Consider the following 25897-nt stretch of genomic DNA (forward strand, 5'->3'; position numbering starts at 1 on the left):
CAGCAGGAATACAGAAACTTGTCACACGTTATGACAAATGCCTTAATTTGCTTGGAGATTATGTTGAGAAGTAGTTTAAAGTATCCTCTTTCAAATAAAATTTTTTATGTTTGTTAATATTTACTTTTGTGTCTTTATTTCACGAACGGGTACTACTTTCCGGATGACCCTCGTAATTTTGTTAAGAATAATGTGGCGGTGTAGACATCGAGTTAATTGTTCTCAGTGAATGTAATTATTATCCGTCCTTTGTCACTGAATCTGTCCTTTGCGCTTTATCAGCCCAACAACGAGGTATTAATCACTTCAGCTTCAAAATGTCGCAGGCATAGGAAAATTTGGAGTCTTTGGAGAGTGTCTTTTTTCAAGAAAATAGTGGATTAAATTTGATTTCGTAAAACATTTCTCATCATTTTGAAGGAGCAGTGCAATTAATTGAGTAGTATCGAGAAATGCTCGGAAAAAACTTTTTTCCAGTGAGGAATTGACGGCAAATTTAATAGTTTTTACATACCTCGACCAAAATGTCATATGAAATTTGTAATTTTTTTATTCGGGCTTTGATTTGAAACTCAAAATGCCAACATTACACTCAATATTCCCGGCGACTCGACTCTCTGACAGCATTGCGCAAGGATATTTTATTCAAAACGAACGATACGAGAAAAATTGGATAACGAGGATGGTATTTATATTCTTGCATGCTTTCTCTTTCTCCCGACCAGGCGTTGAAAGTTCCGACCACTTCCGCCTCTACAGGTGGCTCTGGTGTACCCTCGCCTACCTGTTCACCAAGACGCAGCTGCCTAGGAGAAAAATCGAAAGCCTGCGTTCTCACTTGTCCAACGCACTCGGAATCGCTTCTCTCGTAACTTCCTCTTTAACGGGTGGGTCCTCTTTTGCGCGGTGAACTTTTCAAAGCGGACAACTCCTCCACAGTGGATGATCAACTGATTCGTTCTTTCGTCAGCGCGAGACAGTTCTCTTGCATGAACCTCCCTTCCCGACCACTTTCATCTGGCGTGTGAAGGCGTTTCGAAAGTCCTCCACGTCCTTGAATCCAGACACGCGGGCGGCAGCTCAGTCGCCTGAGAGAGGGGAAGGCAGAAGCAGGAGTCATTCGAAGGAGATCCGTGCTCGAAGGCGAAAGCAGCAGAGAAGAAACACTAAGTCGCGCGTGGGTGAAGGATAAATAGCCGAAATGGGTGAGTCTGATAGTATTTTCGACGCAATTTGGATTGGTGTAGGGAAACCATTAAGTCGGCTTAATAGAGTGGCGTATGAGTGTGCGTAGCTCTAAGGGTCATCGGCATAGGAACCCAACCATTCCCCACGCAGTGCGAATGTATTCATGGTGCGATGCTCCTTATAGGGACGTAACGGGAGTTTTTTTTGTTTTCATCGGTTAAAAATAATCGCGTTCAACCGGGGCTTGCTCATTTCTGCTATATTTGCGCGCGTTTTATATATTCTTTTCAGTACGTTTTCATCGGAAAAAGATGAGAACATCTTCAAATTCAATGGTGACTCATGAGTCACTGATGAGATTTTTAAGGAGCTTTTGTCTCGAGATTTCTTTACGCAAGGATATTATTAGGTTGGCATCAAGACCTTATAAACTCTGGTATTAATAGCAATATTTTTTGCTAGGCATAATCGCAAATATGAGGAATGTCTTTGCTTCATTAAAAAAATTTAATGTTACTTCAATGAGGCTCCTTTTGAATTATCAACATTTACATGACAATAATGGCCGGAAAACGTTTTAATTGATGCATTCATATGCATCGTAGGAATTTATTTTTTTGTTCCAATAGGGTTCAATGGCTTCTGTTCTCGTCTAACTATATTTGAGGGCTGATGATAGTCTCGTTGGAGTTCAAATGAAGAGTTAGGTTTAAAAGTGTTCAGCTTATCCCATAATTATGTAGGTACCGATAGAGTGTGAATTCATATTTTGATTCTACAAATGATGGAACGACTGGCTAAAAACCACACGAGCATAATGTGATTTCAGGTGAACATGTTACGGATTAATATCTATTGTAAAAGAAAAAGCAATGGACAATTTCTGGTACTTGCAAATGTTTTGAACGTATCTATTTATGAACTTTGCTAAACTTTGCAATGCACCCAACGTGAGCGAAAACGTCAGAATCTTTAAATACGTCGAAAGCATTCGAGGGCATTGCGTACTAAATTGAAACATCTGTTTCTTTCGCTCGATTTCTCTTCAATTCTTTAAGTTACTAGAGGAAGAGTACCACACCAGCCGCGATTCCTCTCCCATCGATTATTCTCGGAAATTATCGTAAAAACCATTTGACGGAAGGTGGCAGCTGATTTAAGAGTGCCTTCGTTGGCGCACATAATATGTAGATCCGTTAGTGTTTCATTAGATAGCTCGTGAATGGAGAAGACATTCAGATTCACATAACGGAGAAATCCAGAAATCAATCGTTCCGCTTATTCTTTAAGAAATTGAGTCAGCAAATCAATTTAAAACGAACAGATTATGGGTACAAGAAAGGATTTGTGCTGGACTATCGCAGTTCCGATTCAGGAAATGCTTCACTCCCTAAAAATACTTTCAAATCATTTCAGTGGCTTCTAGATACAAAACCACTCTCCACTTCATTTTCTTGGCTTATTTATTGTCCATGAGATGACGAAGTTGACGCCCTTGGAAACGCTTATTTATTTTTTGTCGCAAATCTCGACACCTTTTATTTTTAACGGTTAAGAGTTCGCTTCTTCGTCGTCGTCCCTCAGTCCAGTTACAGGCAGCAGTCCGTACAAGGAGAGGCCGGCCAACGGGCTTTGATGGTCGGTCGATCACGGCTTTCTCCCAGGTCGGTCGCGGGCTGCAGGTTTAGAGTGAATATCGGGGACGATGGCCCGCGGCTTGTGAAAGGAACTCGGTAGGAGAGGATCTCAACGGCTGTTCCCACACTTTTGGCCCTCTTTTTCCCAAGGGGTCACGCCCACACGCAAGAGTGATCCGGCAGAAAGCAAGTTGAGTTCCCACAACAATGGTCCCTCAACAGTATCGCGAAATGCGTGTCCATTTCTCCAACCCGCCTTTGACTTCCCCTTCGCCCGACCCCGTTTTGACGCCAGCATTGTGCGAATCTCTGGCGCAGTCTTTGCAACCGGCTGGATATATAATTCATCGCAAGAAAAGGAAAAGGTTCCCCCTCAGTGGACAGGGTCCCTAAAATATTACATCCTGGCTAAGGGCCCCAGCGATCCACAACGGACACTGTCACTATGTCACTTATCCATATGTCACTATCCATAGTTTGTGTAATATAATCGTTTTCTATTTTTTATCTCCTATTCTGAAATCAGACGTGGGAACATTATAAAGATCACGGAATTATTAGTGCTTCTCAGCAACGACACTGGATCGAAACATTGAAAATATTGCCTTACTCTTAATTTCTACGTATATTATTACAGTATCATCACTACTCATATAAGATTTGCGATAGAAATAATAAAACCCTTGAAAAGGTATGCCTTCTATTTTTCAACATTTTTGTTGACAGTTGCTTTAGAACTTATTTGATTTGTGTACACAAGAAAATTGTTGAAATCTTCAGTAAAGAGTTACTGTTAAAATTAAAAGTGAAATATTAATATATAAATATATCACAGTATCGTTAAAAGGCAAGATCACCTACTCTTAGCCTATTACACTTCATTAGGAAATATAATCGCTATGATATATTAAATGGAGAGTGGCTCGACGAGGTAAAGTAGGTGCAGTGAAAAGTAAAAGCACGATTTCGTTCAAATAATGTAGATTTCAATTAGTAATAATAGTTTCTTGAATCACTTTATTTCTTGGGAAAAGTCTTTTAAGTGTAGTGTTGCCATAGAGATGAGGAAAATATTTAATACAGCTGTCATAATGATTGGGAAAGAATTCAGAACATTGCTGTAATCCTACAATTTGTAGTCATCTTTAAAAATAGCTGCAATATCCATAACACTATGCCATAATCACCTATAAAATAATGCACATTTATTTTGTTACTTTTTTTATTTATCTTTCCTCGGATTCAAATTCTCGAAGAATTTCATACTCCTGTTAGAAGTAGGGTTGGAAACGACAGGAACAAAGCTAAATATTGCTCACTATCAGTCATAAAAAATAGTATCTAAATGTATTACTGCCAATGAGATGAACATCGACAGTTAACCTCAAGACCACGATTTAGGGACATTTACGGAGACAAAATGTACATTAATTTTAAAATTCAGAAGATTCTCATATTTCATAAAATTAGTCAATACTCTTAGACGTGCGGACAGTCATTACAATCATGATTTTTCAGGATGCATGGCCATCCTATCTAAATATAAATGTTCTAGATAAACTCGGTTGGATTCATTTACCTGGAAACAATAGAGACACTCCAGCTGCTATCGTGCCATAAGGCACCGAAAATACAGAAAGTAATAACAGAAACATAAGACAGTGGAACCCGTGAACTAATTAACAAGCAGGGTGCCGAGTAATAATAGAAATTCATCAGCAATAATATCTACGCATGCGGTTATACTCAGGTAGCGGCTGCGGAAACGTGCATCAGGGAAAAGTCGTTTTTGGTGAGGTATTCGTATTGGGAATGTTAGATTATAATTTGAATTTTCCATTCAATTTTCCGGATTGATCCTGGACAATAGCTTACAATAACAAGCAGATAAATGAAATCGGCAACAAGTAATAAATAAAGCTAAAAATACAGTAACGAAATACTGCATTTATTAAATGGTGGCAGAAGGACCCTTGAAACACTTATCAGGTTGTTCGGGAAATGGTTTTGAACTAACAGTTTATTACCGTTTCATAGTTATCGGAAGGGAATAGCATATCCTGTCAGTGCACGCTCTGAATTACCACTCTAAGAAAAATGAGGTACAGCCTGGTGTCCTTATGGTACAGTAACTGTCTATTACTTAGCAGATAAATGTCACGTAAATGTCGGAAGCGGGAATGATGATATTGAGATTCACTCTTTGGCAGGATCTTGTATGTCAAGGTACAGATATTGAGCAGATAAACATGATCTCAAACACATTTCGCCTATAGTAGGACGACAAATGCTCATCAGCTGACCGTCGAAATGTATACAAAATACTCCTATCCTGGGAAACCGCAATTCCTCCCAATAAAATTATATCAAAGTAAAGGGTATATATGCATATTCGATAAAGGATAAAATCTTGCTTAAGCAAAAAAATCTTGACTGGAGCACGAGCGTTTAAGAGAGCATGCGCGAAAGCATGCCATCAGCACAAAACGAGTTGTCTGCGAATGACAAATCAGAGAAGAGGAGGCATGAAAGACCCCTGAGGCAGACCCGCCTGGGGATGACAGGTTCTTCCAGCACAAGCTTACCCTACTTACCTGGGATTGCAAGCGCTGTTTTCGATGGCCAGTCGGAAAAGATCAAAACCAGAGAATATTTCTTTCATCCATGAACTCTCAAATTACAAAGATCGTCCATTGAGGAGACAACTTCCACCGAGCTCTATGCTTGACTTAGATCCACGGGCGACGTGGCATAGGATATGCCCCAAATCTTTGAAAAGTAGAGTTTATGCGCTGGGAAACTTACTACCCCCCGGGGATTAAGAAATAGGTGAGTGACGAGAATTAATTGAAAAACGTTTTCCAAAATACAAAAAAATGTTGACCGGGTATGTGGAGACCTCGTAATCCAGATTTTGGGTAAGGAGAAAATTTTTATTTCTGGAGAGAGAAGTGTGTCAGTTTTTTATGAGCCTTAGGTCAACATTGAAGAAATCTCTTTGGTTCTATTTGAGTTTGAATGGTAATAATGAGCTCGGAAGAGGATTCGTGAAGATGCGCTTTAATTTCTATAAGAGCTCAACCTCACGTGGAATGTCGTCAACCCATTGATGACGACCGTAAAACTGCGTACGAGAACGTTTTGATTATAGGGTAAAAGGAGTGCATCATATAAGTAATTCATGATGATTACTTAAGGAGCAAAATAAACGACAGCGGGTTATAATGAGCAGAAGATAAATTCAGAACTTCGTTAGCCTTCGCATTATGAATCATGTACGTCATTCGTATCACTCTACAGACAATGTACACTTTTAGAAATAGGAATAATCACTTCAATCGCCTCGCTAATCAACCTGCCGTTGAGGGAAAGAGCATAGCCAGGGGAGTAGCAGAACTGGGATACTTAACGGTGAAACAATCGTGTTTTAGGGACGTTACAGTGAGGAGGACAACGTCGGTAGTGCCTTGAGGGTCAAGAGGAAAGTATTCTTTCCGTTGTGACGGTAAAGAATTTACATAGAGATAAACGGTAGAACAAAAATTTAGTGATTAAGAAGAGAACATTTCGCGTCCACTCTTCTCATTTTCTTGCTGTCCTTTTTCTTGTATATACTGGGTTCAGATTCTTTAATCTGTGTTTCATCCGAATAGCGATGTGGCACCCAAGAATGTCGACGGGTTCCGAATTCTAGTCAATATTTTCTCAATACAGGAGTTTGAAGAGTGTAATAGTAACCGCAGCATTCCAATCCGCAATCGTCCCCGAGACCATGATGTATTTGGGGTGGGTCAGAAAATTAAACGTCATGACTAATTTAAGCACATTTTTCACTTCCGTGTTTTTGTTTGATTCGTTACATCCTAATGCTCACGTGCTACGTTTAAGGCTCGCCTTTAACTCTTCGTTACGGTCAGTTGTTCCGTTTGTAAATTCTCTTCACGGTGAAGGACGAATTATTGCTAAATTATTATTTACTTTTTCATGCTTTGTAGTAATCCTCTATATAAAATGCGATGATGTTATCAGTGAGATTGATCTGATCAACCCGGAATTCTTCATTCATACACGTATGCTCATTATTCAACATTGGAAGGTATTGTATCAGCACTTCTCCTAAATCTTGTTTCTGGTGAACTTTCCGACACCTCGGGACGATTTCGCGGAGGAGGAATCAGAGTTTATATATTGGGCGTTCCCATTGGCATAGCCCTGTTTTATGGTACGAACGACCAAGTAATAATTAATGATACAAGCAGCCCAGACTTCCCTTTGCTTCTCTCTTCTGCGGCAGTTTACATAAATGCAACTTGAAAAATAGGAGTGGACTCTACGATGGTCGAGGGTGACTACACTAGCTAGTGCAGCGTGTTTTCGTCGGACTACACGAGCCGGTTGTCACAAGTACTAAAAGGTCGCCACTTCTTCAATGGTTAAATAGTTTTGCCTCAAAATATACTCCTTGGAAAATACCCAAATAAAACTTTTGTCTTTAAAAATAGGCAAATACTTCCATGGTTTATCTTTTATTCGGTCATTCCGGAGCAGCCTGTACCTTTCCTGCCCCTCAATCTAATTTTTTCTGGTGTTGTTCAGTTTGAAAAATCCTTAAGTTAAATGTGTACGTAGTCTCTACGCTTAAAAATAAAGCCCTTCTTCTAAAACTTCTTCGGTGCTAATCCTTCACTACTCAACGTATGATATGATTTCAAAATTGAAATAGAATATAAAGATACGTGCATGGATAGCAGTACATACAAGCCTACACGAGTCGATAGGAAAGTCCCTTGCGCCACTCAGGAGTGTGTTGGTGAGTTATGTTTTGAGGATAGGATATCAGGCTTTCGGTGCCTGAAATAAATCTATTACATAGACTTATGCCCTATGTATACACCTAGTCCTTAGTAGTTTTAAACAGGCCGTGACCTCCGACAACAAACAATTGCAGCCTTCCCTCGCGTAACGTGAGGTTTCAGCATTATGTTAAAATACCTCAACCGTCTGCGCAGCAATATTTCAAGCAAGAAGTACATTTAGTTCAATGTTAAAACCCAGTTCATGTCCAAGTATCTTCTCAATCGTCATATTCCGCGAATGATACGATTTTTGTTTTCGTTTAACAAGTTAACAATGGACGTTGGAAGACCGAATGTTAACATCAGTTAACATATTAGCTCTTCATTAGAAGGGTAAAATATTTTTGTTTCATCCTGTATCACCTTGTGTCCTGCATAAAACCATTGCTAATTTCTCGCCACTCAAAACTTGGTAAAAATAAAATAAATAACGAACATGACCCTTAGTGTTAGAGTAATTCTCATGCAATTGAGAAAAATTTTCAACGAAGCTAAAGGCTAGGCAATTTATTACTGATGCAATTATTGATGAATGAGGACATGTTAGTGGATCAATAATGCAAGTTTGTGATAAAAAATTCAAGTATATATGAGGAAAATTCAAGTATACTCGTAATAAGGCAGTTTCTAAATACTCCGCAAGAGAGATTTTTCCATTCACTTCCGAGACAAGAAAACTCCATATAAAGAACCAGATTTTTCTTGGTTTTCATAGCGGATTCCACATAGCTTAGTTTTTCCGTTGGAAGCGGAATCGATAAGGTTTACTTTCAAAAACTTGGATGATGTGACATTTATCTCTTTTCCGTTCTTCCGTGTTTTTTGCCAGGCAGTGAGTGACTAGTTGTATCGGGTTGACTGCATCCGTGCGCACTCTTCTAATTCATTTCCGAAGATGATGCATCATAGCGGGACCGGGACGAAGCTGCGGGCGACTTGGAGAGACCGATTAGCAAATTTAGTGCTGCTGGCGTAAAGTTATATTCGTACTTCAGTAATTGACTGAAAGGACTTAAGAATGAATCGCGCAACAGCAGGTTGAATGAAATCCAAGTAAAACACTCCTTCAAGGCTTTTTTAACCCGGTTTATCTCATTGAACTATGAGTTTTCGTTTTTTCCAATACCACTTCGAAAGGAAAATTTACCGTAACATTATCCTTAATTGAGGAAAGTTATCCTTAATAATAGAAAGAACAACGCACCTCCCCACCGAATTTTACTATATGATGTACAAGGTGTTTAACCGTTACACAGAATCATCAGGTAGTGTCATCATCTGTAACTGATGATGCCGTAACACGCGTAATGCTATGTACCAAAATGTAAAATTCTGTGGAAAAGTACGTTATTCCTTTTGTTATTCTTACCATATAAAGCTATCATTAAATGAAATGAATTGATGAAGTTTATAGAGGAAAATTATGATATGTGAACAATTTCCTTGAAATCACGGAAGTAGGAATCGTGCACCTTTCTGCTCAGTTGGTAAGGGCCTTAATCATGACATAAAATCGACGACGAATAACAGTATACTCGTGTCATTTGAAATCAAAGGTGATGCGGGGCAATTTAATTTAAATGAAACTTGCGAGATAGGTACTTAGGTGATTTAAAATCAAAAAAAATATTTCCCATTGTTATTTTTGCTAACACTCGTGCATTTTTACAAACTGTCCTAGTATTCTCCAAACTTTCAGTGAAATACATAGGAAACTTATGGCTGATGGAGGAATAAAGCTTGAATTCGCTTGAAAATACACTCAGATGTCAGGTTTTTTCAAAATTTATTCAGTAATAATTGGAAGGAGGCGTGACCAACAATGACATAACACGCGCATTTTTATTTCATTTTCAGCATAATATCAATCAATCTTGAGGATATTATGCATCGTAGAGACACCGTAACATATTAAATTACGTCAGAACTGCTAGGTTTCGTCACGTCGTTTATATTTCGTATACACTTTTAGAATCAATGCTTTATTTTCTTCCGCGCCAACAATTTCTCAACCTCCAGCGTCGTGTACCTACGCTTTCACTATCAGCCACTTATCGATTGGCACGTGAGCGGCACACGCTTCAGTATACCTTCATTCTCTGGCATCTCATTTTATTTATGACCCATGAGTTTGTAAGCCTGTTCACTCACAAAGATGCTCAACTGTTGGCGTCCACAAACATCGGCAATAAGCGGAAGTCTGAAAAAACCGCAACTCGAGGTGAAAACTATTTCTTCGCCATGCCTCGGTGTAAAGCCATTGAGTGTCAAATATTGGAAATGAAGCTGCAATTATCTCCAATAATCGAAAGACTTCTTGGATAAAAATAGGGACCCCTGTCAAGTACATAATTATAACACCAACGGACGAAGTTTCGGGGTTTTCACTTCCCATGATTTTATCCTCCATTTCCCGTGATCGGATAATGCTGTAAACATTATAGAGGCCTGTATTTAAAAGTAGGAAGAATTAACGGCTGTTTTTCGAACCGAATCGAAACTGAACCTGGCGGTAACATTTGTTTCTAAAATTATAAATGTTAAAAAAAACTATAAAAGGTTACCGACGACCGCCTTTATTAAAATATAAATCACAGTAATAAGGGTAAATATGTATATTTTCATCTGAGAAATAATTGCGTAATAGCCAATCATTGCGTTCGACTTTGTCATATTGGTCACGCTTTCCAAGTAAATAATCGTTCGACATTGCAACGCAGAATAAGCAACCATGGCAAAATATGTAGCAATGCTTCTGAACAATCATTCCGAAGGCCTGTTTGTTTACCGAAAAAAGAACATTTTAATGGGCCTCGATTTCTCTCTGGTCTGGAACTACCATATCTTAATGGAAAGATTCTTCCGTAATCAACGTATCCTTAAATTTAATACGCTTTATAATGTCGGCTCATAGCTTCTTTCTACACGGAAACCACTTATTGATTACTCTAAGATCGTTCAGTCGACCTCCATATTTTTTAAAAAGCTCTAATTTTATGAGCGCTACCTGATGAACATTAAGGTTGGCAATGGGTTGCATTTTCACCGCGTGCATGAATTATGGGCAGTAAATGTTCAAGGACGTAATACGGCACTCCCCTATTCTCGATCAAATTTGCCTTCCAATAAATAATTGTTCTACCTCTCCCCACAGAGATAGAGAAAAAGAAATAATACGTTAGACTGTACGAATAGGGTGTAAAAGTACGATATTTGTCATCCTTTAAAAACAGAAACTTACTATTAATTTAAAAAAAAGATGTTTATGGTACAGTCAGGATATGTTACCTAAGAAGCTTTTAGGATTCGATTCAAAAGCTATACTCCTACTTTGCAGTGCATCTCCGGTCCGGTAAAAAACGCGACAAGGATAATGTGAATCAGTTTTTCAATTTCCTTTGGCGATATTTTGTTGACACTCAATCGAAAATAAAAGCTGAAGCAATTTTCAGTGATATTTCATTCTATAGCTCATGCCTCCAGTGCTCGGTGAAACACCAGCTAGACATTTAAAAGCACAACAAAATCCATTATCAAGGCATATTAATTTAATTATATCCAATCATGGTACTAGCGTAAGCATATCTTTGTTTCTTTTACAAACAAATCATATTTTTCAATACTTCGTATAAATATTCTGCAAGTATTATTATCCTCGAAATTTTAATGCCCCCAGACTCACTTTTTTAATTCAATTGTAATAGCCTCTGTCAAGTATGTTGTCAAGATCTGCATCCTATCGATTCTTGTGCCATTTTTCTAAAATCCATTTAAAGATGGAAGAATCGAACAAAAAATCACTTTGAATTTAGTCAGAAAAGGCTATAAATGTAGATCGAGAGAGAAATATACTGGTGGCATTTCGCTATGGAAACCGTAGAATAGAATCACTCACTGGAAAGTAATTTTCAGAGCGGAAACTTCAAGAACTTGATGGCTTCTTCTCTCTCCCTTTCTCAAAAACTCTATTGTTCCCAAACCTGGCCACCATATCGCCTATCTTTGCTGGCGTCACTCACTCCAATCCCCAATTCTCCCCTTTTCCTTGCTCGTTTAACGCCGATTAATACGCCCTCTGATACAGAAGAAAGGAGAGCTCGCTACATTAATTCAGTTCCATGATGCACCGAATGTTTTTCCGAAGTCAATTTTCGCCAGGGAAGAAAGGTTAATGAAAGGTTTCGCATTCGCATGAGCGTTTAAATGTCGCCTTTCACCTAAACGCCGACACGGAGGAATATTTCCCCATCAATTGATTCAGAAGAAATTTCTCTTTTTCAATTTCACTTAACCTCCGCATACATTATTTGAACTCCACACGCGAGCTCGGCAAAAAGCGAGAAATTTCTGGAAATATAACTTTTCGTCCAGTCTTATATCTGCCGAGTTAAAATGTGTTCCTTCAAAATAAAACTTGTTTAGAGTCCTCATTAACCGCCCAACTCAAAATTTCTCATCTTTTCATGAGTTCGGCTGGTTACAATGGTCCCCGGTCTAGATCAACGAGAAGCGCACCGCGCTCACGCATTTCTGGTGGAAATCACCGCCATTGGTTTGCAACCCGTAGATTGGCAAATGCATGCTCCATTCTCTTTCGTTGAGTGCAATCGCCTACTCCGCCATATGGCCGATTCTCTCGCGAAATTCTTAATTTTCCCTCTAATTATGCCCTTGGAATGCGTCCTCTCGTTGTTCATTCTTTTAATTTTTTATGATAATTTTTTTGCCTTTCAGTGAGTCACAAAAATTCTTCTTCTCATCTACTTCTCCTTTTAAAATGTGCATTGAAAATGAAGCAAATAAAATACAACTTATATACCTTTACTGACTTGATATACTGTGCCTCTTTCAATGGTTAAGCTTCGTGTACAATCACGTACTTTATGAATATGAACTAAAACGCACACTGCTCTACATAAAAAAAATGCGGAGTTCAATTTTTTATTTACTCTCACATATCGTTTCACCACACATCGTATGATGTATTTTAATTTATTAGCACCAATGATATCCAATCGTGTCTCTCACTATTATGATAGAACGTACTCATTTCTACCCTTGGTATAGAAATTGTTCGCAGACATCGTAGCCTTCATGTTTTCATGCAATAGAAGATTTCTTTCCAAGTTTCAGAGTAATAATGGGTATTCCTTACTCCTTGAGTTCCTATCGTGATTGCTCGTAGCGAGGGCTCATGCTTCCCTAAAAGGTTCGCTTTATCACCGATCATTCTCACTCCATACGCCATATATGTACGCGCACAAATAACAAATAGCGCATTAACTTTTCAATATTTTTGTCCGAAATTTCCATAATGTTGCTATTGACACTCAGTCTATGGAACATTGTAAAATCTTTCGACTGAAAGTGTATTTGTGCGTAAATAAAAGTAAATTGTTATATTTAATAAAATGTCGCTGTCATGTAGATTTCGTTGTATCGATGAATCCGCAGGAAACAGATCTATGCACCTGCAGAATCCTCTCTCACTATTCCCACCTTTCCCGAGGGAAATTCAGTATTTCTGCCTGCCGGGAATGACTTCCGCGTAGAGTTGTGAATGTTATGGGATGCAATAAGCAACCTTGCGTGTTTACAATGGCGTGACGGCATATTCCCTTTCGTCACCTACAAAAGAATGTGAAACGCTCACTCACTTTGTGGGACGGGGAAAATTTTGAGTTTTTGGATGTTCACCATGAAAGGAACACTATAATTTATATCCAAAAAATCTAATAGATTTTGAACCAATGTTAGGATAAAAATAATCAACCCGTCATTATGGACGAACGCTAATTTGAGTTCGATTAACGTTGATCGAGAGGACTAAAAAAAAGTCGATACGGTAATTATTAGTTGGCATTAAAATGGTAAAGGCAGGAGACTTGAAATAATGATTAGAAATGAAAATATTTCACTAATCTACGTGAGCGCTAATTTTCCCAATAGGTGTTTCCTTCAACAGCCAGTTTAGTTTACGTGGAACCGAGCAATCGAGCGCAAACGGAATTCGAGAAATAATATGATACTTAATAAACAATAAATCTACTCCCCGTTTGAAGAAATCACAAGAAATGCGAGCAGTACAATGATACTACTATGATTTACCTCCACTTTTATACTGCGATGAGAGTCAACTTAGAGAAATTAAGGCTGTTTCAAGCACGCTCGTCATGGCGCGTACTTTTACGAAGTTCGTTCAACTTAAAATTGCATTTGTTATACAATAGCAATATGATTTATTTTATTTCACTGTGAACGAGTGGTTGACAATAAACATTGGAATATAAAGATTTTTAAAATAGCTAGCTTGCCCAGTTTCAGTACCTGAAGTCAGTTCTAAGATGATACTCAAGAAGTTCAGCGTAATTATCGGGCAGCAAAATAAGTTGCTAGAAGGGAAATGAAAACTTCGCGTGTCGGACGAACATTAAGAGAAACCTGAGGAGATTCTAATGGTGCTGGAATTTCGGCTTGAATGTGTCTTGTTTCATGAAGTGGGAACGTGGACTGAAACGAGAAGCAGGTGTAAGGTTTCAACATATAAATCTGGAGAAAGTGAGCAAAATAGAAATAAAAAAGTGTTACAATTGTATTTTGCTAGTGAGTCCCCTACGATCCTAACGAAATTCCAAGCTTAAAATCAATGCAAGAAAGTATGTGTCGATGCGTTCGTCTTGGAAATGGGAATATTCCTGCGGGTTATTCTCAATACAAAGGAACTTCCGTGCATACGAAGAGGAAATACGAGTCAGGGTCCTATTCCACGTCTATATTGGTTTCATTAATTTTTCTTAATTATATAAAAATGCAAGTAATAATTTATTAAGCATATCATCAATAATGGGATGCGGTAGTCCATTGAGCCAAGCGATGGGATACTGATCCTAGGGCCTAAGTTCGATTCCCGGGCACACCTCCGGACACCCTCAACTTCGCTCAAGCTGAGCAATTTTTTGGGTTCCAGATCTTCCCAGGGAACGTTATCGGCGCAAAGAAAGAACTGGAACCCATACCCTGATGTGTAAATTTCACATGCCGTGCTTGGGAAGCTTAGCAAACCAAAATGATATGAAAACCGCAGTTACCAAACCTTATGGTTGATAACTGTGGTTTTCATATCATTAAGTTATGAACCCCAAGGTTGGTTTGATAGGCGAGGGTAGAGCTTAAAGCAAATTTCCATAAAGCCATCTTTATTGATTTCATACAAATATGAAAGGATGGTCATTTACGTGGGACTTGAATCATACAGATAAAAGGTGGAATTATCTTATTCCAACCATTGATCATAGCTTGCAAGACAAATGTATAAAGGGTAATTCATAAGTTGATTTTCGTGCTTTTTAAATGTGGTCAACCTAGAAACCCCTTTTGTCCATTCGCCTATATAGGGCAAATACCTAATCCCAACCTACCCAGAAAAAAATATTGCTTAAATTCTAAATAACTAAATAAATAAACCCTAAAAACTTACTGTTTTCAATGAAAAAACTGTAAGGCATGATTTTGAGATCATTCCTTCGATTATCTTTGCACAGATACAAATAAAATCTTTGACTTCAAGTTATTATCAAGTTAGCCACATCAGATTTTGTTTGCACTTATGCAAAAATACCCTAAAGTAGGTGCCTATGCCTTTTCCAGATATTGATTTCATCCTATTTGAGGTATACAAAACTAGATTAGTCATTGGTTTTTGTTTGCAGCTCTTTAATGGGGAATGGAGACATGAATGTAAAATCATCTTTTCTAGGTCTTTTGAAACCTTTGATAAATATAATCATTACAAATCCTGTTTTCCCGAACAATTCCATAAATTGAATAAAATCAAACATTTATAAAAGTAATGATCCACCTTGACATCTACACCCAAAAAAATATTCTTTTGCCCTTGATTTTAAACCAGTGTGGATCCTTAATGACTGAAATTTGTAGCAAATGAAGTTTCACCTTCTTAGTCATAAAAGACAAATGACAAATTAATTTGAGCTTCGTAAATTCCTCTCGGGTCCTCCACCGGGTTATATCGTCCATATTGGCCGACGTTTCGATGTCCGACTCGGTCATCGCCTTCAGGGCTTCTGAATGAAGACAATGATCGAATCGGGCATCATAACGTTGGCCAATATGGACAATATAACCCAGTGGAGGACCCGAGAGGAATTTACGCAGCTGATACGCCGGGAAAACACCAAATCTTTTAATTTGAGCTTGGATAAAATCTGAAGAAAGAGTCATAGGATTTTATTCTTTTAAAATTAAAAGTGCAACTCCTTACTCCTACCATGAACATTTGGTAAGGATCTTATTAATAACTCAGGAACTTAAGATGTAAAAAATTTATGAAAATCTTAACAATCCTCACCATAAAATCTTTTCATTAGATCTAATGTGTGGCTATTTCTGGCAGTTAGCCAGAAGGCTAAATGTGGAAGTATTTTTAAGTAATATGAATGTTATCCCACTTAAATTAGCCTAATGAATAGGTTAAATTTGTGTGTACTAGGATATAACTAGACTGTACAAAGTGTATAATCTTATGCTAAGTATATTACTTAAGTAATAACTCAGGGGTCTGAATTCTTCATTAACTCCTGCTTTGTGAATGTAACTTTCATCAAACATGTTGTACTTGCCATAGTGGAAATTGAAATCATACCAAGATGAAATTATAGTACTAAATACCTAGAGCATTATTTTATGTTTTCACCACATCTTCACTGTGGAATTCTAATTACTATAAAAATTATTCTTTTCCAGCTAAACTAATAATTCCGATTCTGGCAGCCCTGGGGTTGGTAAGTATCTTCATGCAATTATTATTGATTACTATTATTTATGTTGTTTTAATAACTTTACTCTTAAGAATTTAATGAAAACTTGATATATCTATTTACAGGTGCTATTGTGCGCCAATGTGAATGCTGCTGTAAGTGATGGAATGATGAGGAAATCGATTGTCTTTGACAAAGCCACACCTGATGTGTTCTACTGCCCACAGCAAAAACCTACAAGGCTAGGGAATGGAAAAGGGAAAGGAGGGCAAGGGATGCTTGTGAAGGTAAGTTTCTAACTCTGCAACTGTAGGCTAATTTGGTATACTCCTTAATTATTCCATAAATTTAACATGCTGGCAAAATACACCTCTATTTGGCAAGCCCCCAGGGTAAAAATTTGCACCAACATCTTAATTAGCTATTCTCTCAACGGACCAATAGAAAATGTTTTTTAAGACCAAGGGCCTAACCTTCTCTCTTTTTGATACCTCCTCTTAATACAGTGTGGTAAAGAGGCAAATCCAAAATTCGCAGTCAGAGAGGTCCATGTCATGTACCCGTGAACCAAAGTACATGAAAGAAATGAGTAAGTCAAAGAAAGCTTGGCGAATAAAAGGGTATTAAGAGTGAGTCGCTGTGGAGGCATCTCAATCATCATTATGGCAACATATGTAGCTGAGGAGCATAGTTTTTAATTTATAGCTCACTACAGTGAGGAATGAAATATAAGATAAAATTATCAAAATTTATAAATTAATTAATAACTTGAACCTTGAACTTACTTAAACTTTTCGGCCAGTATTCTTCCCAGGAACATGAATACAATTTGTATAGTTTGTGCAACTGTCGCCACTGCTCCAGTGTTTGATGTGATCCAAACCCATCTAGTACACAAGAACCAAATTTAAATTAATGCAGGTTGGAAATGATAAAGGAGAATCATGCTACAGGCATATAAATTAGAGCTCACTACAAAAAAAGAAAAATAGAATGAAGTCAAATTAAAACAGAAATGTAAATTGAAGGTTTTTGGGGCATTATTAATCTACAGAAATCTTTGCGTTGATCTAACAATAAGAATTTCAGTATGCTTCTCATTACCCTAGTTTTTTTACATAGCATGAATACATATATGTGAAACAAAATAGGGTATTTTTCCTGCAGTAAGCACTATTTCCAATTTAGCATGAATTTTCTCCAGAGGTTTGTAGGGAGGTATGGTTCTTCTAAATCAATCTAGATCCACCTCCAGTTAGGAAAAAGTAGCAAGATGAATTTGGAAAATTTATGGCATAGTGGTAGTATTAATTAGGAGAGGCAACCAACTTCTACGGTCATATACACCATTAGGGATAGGTGAGTAATTAGTATGAGGGAGGATGTTCAGTGAAAGGAGAAAGGTGGAGAGAAACCTGACATCATCATTAGCCTACTCTTAACAAAAGACACCAAAGGAGTTCAGAGTTTAAAGTCCCATCTGGCAGGCAGGAGTATGAATCCATTCACAACTCACAATCCACTCGGTGTTCTCCACATTGCAACCAAAGTAGAAATTGGGATACCACTGAAAAATTAAATCACTACCAGGAATATGGGCCAACCTGGTAGTAATCCAGTACGCTAGCTTCCACAGCAACCCACCCCCCAAATTTGCAGAGAAAAATAAGGACTATTTGTCTCATTGGAAATTGGCATACAAATTTTGGATGTATTCGGAGTTGCTTTGTGTTGAGTAACCTTCTCACAGCCTGATAATGATAGTGAGCTGGGTTTATCAGAAATCGGAAACAACAAATGAGGAATTATTTATCTAACTTTTGCGTGAATTCAACCAAAATTTGTCTAATACAAGTTAGTGCCATTACATTTTTTTATTGTGAATTTGAATAAACATGGCATATGTACTCTCCAAATATAGCTGAGACATTTAATGGACCTTATTGGGATGCTTAGGCATTATTTTCAAAAGCTTGAGTTATCACCAACAAAATTCATCACCTGTATATGCATGGAACAGTAATGCCTCTTATTCATTGTCAACCAAAGCAGTATATAAGATAGGGACTGAATTATGCCGTGCAAATGGCAGTACTGTTTATCAAAAATTAACTTTTAGGCAGGACAAGACTTATTTCTAAAAAAATAATTCAATAAGCACACAACTTCACACACATTTAATCAGGTATTCCGGCTGTCTTGGAATTTTTGAGACAAAAACTAAATTAAGAACTTATGAAAGTATGTAACCAGGCTATCATGATAAACATGAAATATGTATTTGATTCATGTGTCTCTTGCTCATCAAATGGCCTGGGTCCTTCTATTTTGTTGGGACATCTGGGTGATCAGCAACATTTTATATGTTATGTTATCATTTGGAACCCAACTCTGTTGAGAAGGTAGCTTCTAAGATGATACCTGATGTTCACTCAATTAAATTTTGAACAATTAAAAACTGTATGCTATTAGGTATATTTTAACTATCATATTTTCTAACAAAGGGAAACAGTAAAATCTATCATTAAAAAAGCTAAGAATTCACCATAGTAAAAGCTGTTCTGTTTCCAGAATTCAGTGACTCGGCACAGTAAGTCATGAAAATATCATATGGAAAATTAATATCTTTTATCTACAATGCTCCATAATCACTGGTGATGAAAATATGATTATTAATTGATCAGCACCCTCTCTTTTTTTCAAATGAAACAACAAACTGTCCTGCAAAAATGGCATCTCTTCTAATGAGCAGCAACCTTGGATATCATATGAAAAATGATGGAAATAAATGCATGCACTATGAAGAACAATACATAATGTTGAAATGTAGGGATACTTATTATTAACTGATGAGGTCAAATTTATAAGGCCCCAAGGAAAAATCAGAAATTTGATGGAATCATACAGTACAGCAAAGTTAATATACTCTTAACACATAATTAGTTCACCTAACTTCTTTTAAAATGTAATTTGTTCAATGACACCATAAAATTATTTTCAGGCCAGACCTTTGTCAAAACTCTGTGAATTTGATGGTAAATTACCTCTGCCAGCTGATTATAAGAGTGACTGCTACAAGGACATCGATGAGACTGATTTTGCATGTAAAGAGAAGAAGAGGATTATGGTGAGAAATGAATTATCTATCCTGGACCATGTTCCCACAGACACCCTTTTTAAGAATTAATAGATATTTGCAAAAACAGACATTTTACATAGGCATCTACCTACCAATTTTGAAGTGCTTAGAGAATGTAGTATTTATACCATTTTTCTTCAGTGGTAGTTAATTCCATTAAACTTGAATTTGATTCAATGCCAATTGCAGTGATAAATGATTCTAATGCAAAAAAATGTGATTCATAAATAAGGAGTACTAATAAGGTAAGTTGCAGGTACCACTTCTAAAGTAAAATAAAGGTGCTAGTGCTTCATATGCACTAGTACACAGCAGTTTGGATGGTAAGAGTGATTTTATTGTTAATAATCATAGCTAAGTCAATAACAATTTGAATTTACCCTTTGTGGAATATTTTGTTTTCTGAGCCTGAAATTGGCCCACATGCAGTAAGTACCTCTTAGTACCAAAGTCTACTCGTGATACTCCACATAAGCATCATAAAGGATGTGGAGCTGTGATAGATTGAATGGATGATAGATTAATTGCTGCAAATTCATATTATGGTGAAGAGGTACATTCATGAAATTGATGCTCAGTACTGCAAAGATATACTATATAGTATCAACCAACATTAAATAGAATTAGATGGGAAAACCTCACAATTTTGTGCAGGGATTCAGTCAAAAGAGGCTCATTAAAGTAAATCTGGGGGATTTCGAAAAGGCCTTTTTCAATATTCTAGTCATGCTTAATTTGAGATTTAGTTACTTTCAAAATTTCAACTCCATTTATATGTTAAGGTTTGTGTATATTGTCTTAACAATCATTTTATTACATTCAAAGACAATTTTACCATCTAAAATTTCTTTGAATGTACAGGTCACATGTTAAAAAAAATTAATAGTATCGGTTTTTCATGTCTAACTAATCCAGTTGGGTATTTGTCATACATACCTATAAAGATTAACATTCTGGTAGTGTTCCTACCTAAAAATGTTCATTTAAATCCACTTCTTTAGAAGATAGCATGATTTTTAACATGGTGTAAGTTTCCAAGGAGGGTTCCTTTGGAATGTCGCATATGAAAAGAAGTAGTTGATAGAAAAAAATGCATTAGTATTAGGATGGTAGTACTATGAGAAGTGCATGGCTCATTTGATGTTTAAATGTGTATGCTTTAAAACCTGATTTCCCAAAGTGTATGACAGGTGCATTTCCCCCTTGGAGATGACTTTGGAATGATATCCTTTTCACTGTAGTCACAGACGATTAAAATGAGATGAAAGGAAATCTGCTATTAGATCCTGAGTGTTCACTACATAACCCATTTCATTATACATATTGATAAAAAGATTGAAGGATGTATAAAATATGCATTGCTTTTGAAGCCAAACTTTCCAAGGCTTTCCTTAAGTTTTTCAATTTTCTTAAGTCTAGAGGAAAGGATAAGGTCTAGAGCGGGAGGGATCTAATTGGAATAAGGGATTACCATCTTTATGAGAGATAAATTATTTTCACTCTGCTCAAGAAACTAAAAAACAAAAGCAAAACTTCATCTTTAATTGATACTATTATCACTTGGGGGACAATTAGTATGAGAATCAATAATTACTGTGGGGTGAAAATAAGTTTTTTATAAAAAGAGTTTGATAATAACCAACAACTGGTTCAAACACTCTGATAGATAAAAGCACAAACGGCCAATTTTGGTAAAAACAAATTTGGGAAATATTTGTACAGCTTTCTGCAAGTACATCAATGAATTCAGGTAGTAAAAACTTCTGATATGGCATATATGTTATGATATGCAGTAGGTTGTAAAAATCATAATTAAAATGGCAAAGTGTAGGCTTATTAAAATTACACAACTATCTGAAATATGTTCTCATTGTTTCTTTGAATTAGAATTACAGGTTGTTTAGAAATTCTCAGGTAATAAGCTCATTGAATTAATTCTTTTTATTCACAACATATACCTTCTATAAGTGTCAAAAGTATCATTACATCAGCTTATCATATTTTAAAATAATATAATTTGGCAACATGGAATGATAATACGTTATAGATAGGGCTTTTAAATATAAATAATCTTCCTTCTTCACACAATAATAAATACTTTAAAATTTATTAGAAAACTAAAAGTAAATGTTTAAAGTAAATGTTGTCTTTTAGAAAATATAAAACATTTTAAATATGGAAAGTTTAAGGGGTTGAACTACAAAACAAAAGTTTATTACATGCCATGGTAATTGCAGACATAGAAAAGCATATTGGTTGACAAGGTTTATCTGCTGTGTATTACCACATGGTATGGCCAAATAACTTCATTTCCAAGGGAGATTTTTGATTTAATGGACATCACATACCTATAGAAAACATTCACTCAACATATGTTGATGCAAAAATTCACAGGATAAGTTAATTATGCAGAAACTTATGGTATCTCTGAAGATACTCGAAAAACTCTTCTGATATGATAGGAGAAAACATCTACTGACAATCCAAACCACCAATCATGTATGCGGGTTGAGCCATTTGGGTTTTATGTTTGTAATGGAAAACTGATGGCCCTGGAAAGTGCGCTGCCCTATATTTATTTGTATGCTTTTGGTCAAAGGGTAAACGGCAGTTTGCGTTTTGGGACTTCACCAAAAATTATTTGAAAATTACTGATTTGAGCTATTATCTCCAAGGGTATGGGTATAATTTTTACAATAATTAACTTTATAAACATATTGATTTGGGTGAAACAGTTATTCAAAGGATTGTGCGGGGAAATTGGTTTTGTTCTCATTTCTAATGAAGAAAAATTTTTTATGCTGCAATCTTATGTGAGCCTTTTAATGCACTAATATTCATGTTGGGCTGCTTGATGCAAATTTTGTGTTGTTTTATTGCAGAAGAGGCTGGTTAAGGCAGATGATCCATTGGATGCAGAAACAGCTACTGAAATGTTAGCACAGGAATGAATAAATGTGCACCTATTAGGTACCTGTGTGGGATTCGGAATGGGAGCAAATATCAACTAACTACTTTTGTAATTATGTTTATGTGTTTGAATGAATTCATATTTCATATTTCTTAAAATTAATTTAAGGTGCTGCCCATGAGCCCTTGCCTAAATATTATGGACTGGCATTGTGAAGTTAGTTACTACAATTTATATTTATTGATGTAATAACACACCAAGTACAAGTGAAATATATACATTAAAATGACTGTATGATGGGAATTTATTGATGTTCTTAAATAGAATTAGGTGATGGTCTATTTGTGTATAATATTTAAAAACTAAACTAACATTTTCCTTGGGTCATTAACTCCTCAATTAACAGGTTGCATGTACTTAATCAAAACAAAAACTCGATAGATAGCTACTTATTATTTTTCATTCCAAACTAAGACCATACCTGATATCCTCAATTTAAAAAATTATCCTTGAAAAAATTTTCTCTGTGCCATTTTTCATAACCAAAGTTGAAAATTCCAAATCAATTGAACATTTCCAAAGGAACACAATTGCTCATTCATTGGGTCTATGCAGAATCACATTGTGCACCAGATATTAAAAAATAGGGAACAACTTTCAACCCTGTGAAGTTTTGTTATCTGATATTCCCATAAACCACATTACGCTATTCATCAGATTTCCCAGAGACTATATCTACAATTACCCAAATTCCATTCCCAATGTGAGGCAAGAATTTATTGACCCTGGGGAAACAGGAGGGTGCCCTAGCCACCAGTCTAACCGTGCAGGTATTTTGACTTTTTTCTTAACATATATGCTACTTATGCATATGCATAAGTAGTCAACCCAAGATTGATGTGATGGTCAGAAAAGACTGCAACCTGGAAGAAGTTCTAGAGTTCATAAAGTTTACAATCAGGGTACAGGGGTCAGAATGAAATTCCGTCTGCTGCTCACAAAATTATGTACCTTGGGTTTAGCAAAGAAAGACCTTACACATAACCAAGACTTGGACCGAAAATCCTTCCATGAGCAGCTGAGGGTCCAAATGATTAGGATCTACCTCCATACACATGACCTAAAAAATTTATTCTCTGGGTTAATTAGCTCTATATGTATGGTCAGCCCCTTCTCACACATTTTATTTTCAATTGACATAGGATTAGGTAATGAGCCCAAATATTGCTTCTGAGACCCTCTGCCTATTTGTGAGTGAAAATATATAGTACAGTTATGTATAGTACAGTATGCACAGCAACGTTAATTACTGGATTTCCATTAATAGTCATGAAATATATGATAGTATCAAATATAATAGCTGTGTTATCTGGAAAGGTAACACAAAAAACATGTGCCTGTATTATATAGTTATAGTAGATGATACAAATATTTTGAAGCATTATTAAAAATTTCTCAAAAAAGTTTTTGAAGTGAGGTTACAATAATGGCATGGTGAAATTTTTTCTGGGTTTACCATATCTATTTCTTCTAATGCTTTCATTTCATTTCCAGATCTACCAACCGAATTCTTAAAATTGATCATCAGACACTGATATCAACTTCAGTTACTTTATTTTCTGTACAACATTACAACTTTTTTTAAACTTTTTCTTGCAGCCTTTTTGTGCCTCTTAAAAGAATTTATCTTTGCTCTATGAATTGACAAGCTAATAATCTCATGTTAAGCTTTTAGCTAGTTCCATTTCCTTTCATTGTTATCCTTACTATCTTGAATTTCTTTACAACATTTTTCCACAGATGAGACTGCATCCTCCTGGCAGTGAGAATATTTAAATAAAAGGAAGCACAGGTTATTTCTACACTGGCCAACCTCTTTAGAGCATGCCTTTCCAATGATGAGTGGAGTACTTGATTCCTTTTGTCAAGACATTCATCATTTGTAGAAAATTGTTGAATCTCTACCTTTCCTAAATATCTTTAAATTAACTAGTGTTGATGATGAAGAGAAAGCTATTTATATTTTTTAATGATTTACTCATCAAACCTGACAGCTGTAATACTCACTGAAATTTTCTTAAATAAGTTCTCTTGTAATCTATTCTTCATATTTTTATGTGCCTATCATCTTTCATGTTTCTATAAATTATCCAAGAATATTAATGGTAAAATGTAGTAGTAGCTACAATTCTGTTAACTATATTATTCATAAAAATTGTTAACAGTGTCTGATGTTCCCAATAAATAGTCTATTAAAAGTAAAAGCTCAAGTTAACATCTTTATCTCATTAATTTTATTCACCATAAAATTACAATCAATTGTATTCAGTTGCTAACATTATGCATAGCATCTTCTAAAAGTATGAAGATTTGAAGTCTTCAGCAGTGTCATTGAAACAGGATTCTCAAAACTAAGATAAGTACAACATCTAAGAATCACTCTAAAGGTGAGTTACAAAGTTATTGGTAAATGTTATATAATTTACATATAAATCTTCAATAATCATTTGATTCAGTCAAAGGAATTCATTAAAATATATCAAGCTTATCTCATCACACAAGTTAATTAAGGGAAGATGTTGTTTTGGGATTGTGTCAGTATATCTCAAATGAGGATAACGAAGTTTGCCAAGATGAGGGCAAGGAATCACCAGTCATCCCATCAATATCTCACTCTTTAAAGTATTACTCCTTGTTAGAGGATTTAGATAACAAAAAGTATTCATTGGACCTGAAATGAGTTCATAATTGCTAAAACACAATCATGCTTGTGTTACAGCAATACTAGAAGGGACCAGAATGATGGCAAAATGTGGTGTAGTTAAAAAAGAATAAATATTCTTAAGGAATGAAGTATTCCATTTTTAATAAATGGCTTTTTCATAATACAGGGTGTTAGTGCCAAATAAGAAATACAAAGCTGCAGAGTATGAATCAAACAAAAACTTATGTTGAACAATACTCTTTATAGAAATTTGTGACACAAAACATGTTGAATTAGCAATATTTTAATTTATAAATGCTACAAGTTATCATTTTGTATTTTTAGTCATAGTTTCTATATGAAAACCATCACATAAAATCTATATGGTCGCATCACCAAATACTCAAGCTTGTATCATTTGATAAAGTAATCAGTGATACCACCATTGCATACAAATCCTGTATGCTAAACAATGAGCAAAAGACAGGGAGAAGTCAATCCATTGGCAAAAGTGGTTTGCCCCACAATTATTATCAATACAATCATTACCTTTGATATTATAATTAGCTCAACAATCACCAATTAAAACCATTTGTTTGAGATAGTTACTGTGGAATCCAAACTATATTTCAATTAACCCTAAACCTTAAATTCTTCTTACAGAGATTGTCTACAATGATTGAAA

General features: G+C 36.1%; 1 protein-coding gene across 3 annotated transcripts; it reads left to right on the plus strand.

Moving 5' to 3' along the window:
- Positions 1–839: 839 nt before the first annotated feature.
- On the plus strand, positions 840–24783 carry LOC139694938 (uncharacterized). Of its 3 annotated transcripts, XR_011702251.1 has the most exons (6): positions 849–1205; positions 16445–16482; positions 16584–16745; positions 19460–19585; positions 22480–22616; positions 24309–24783. XR_011702251.1 is itself a non-coding variant. In XM_071593457.1 (5 exons), the coding sequence occupies exons 1-5, from the start codon at positions 1202–1204 to the stop codon at positions 24342–24344; spliced, it is 366 nt and encodes a 121-aa protein (XP_071449558.1). In that variant the 5' UTR covers positions 840–1201; the 3' UTR covers positions 24345–24783. The 3 variants fall into 3 exon arrangements, 2 of the variants coding, with proteins under 2 accessions (XP_071449558.1, XP_071449556.1); XM_071593457.1 differs by lacking the exon at positions 22480–22616 and having other exon boundaries at positions 840–1205; XM_071593455.1 differs by lacking the exon at positions 24309–24783 and having other exon boundaries at positions 850–1205; positions 22480–22798.
- The last annotated feature ends 1114 nt before the right edge of the window (positions 24784–25897 follow it).

Source organism: Hetaerina americana, unplaced genomic scaffold (genome assembly GCF_022747635.1).
Source record: "Hetaerina americana unplaced genomic scaffold, ioHetAmer1.1.p SCAF_6, whole genome shotgun sequence".
In the NCBI taxonomy this organism is placed as follows: domain Eukaryota; kingdom Metazoa; phylum Arthropoda; class Insecta; order Odonata; family Calopterygidae; genus Hetaerina; species Hetaerina americana.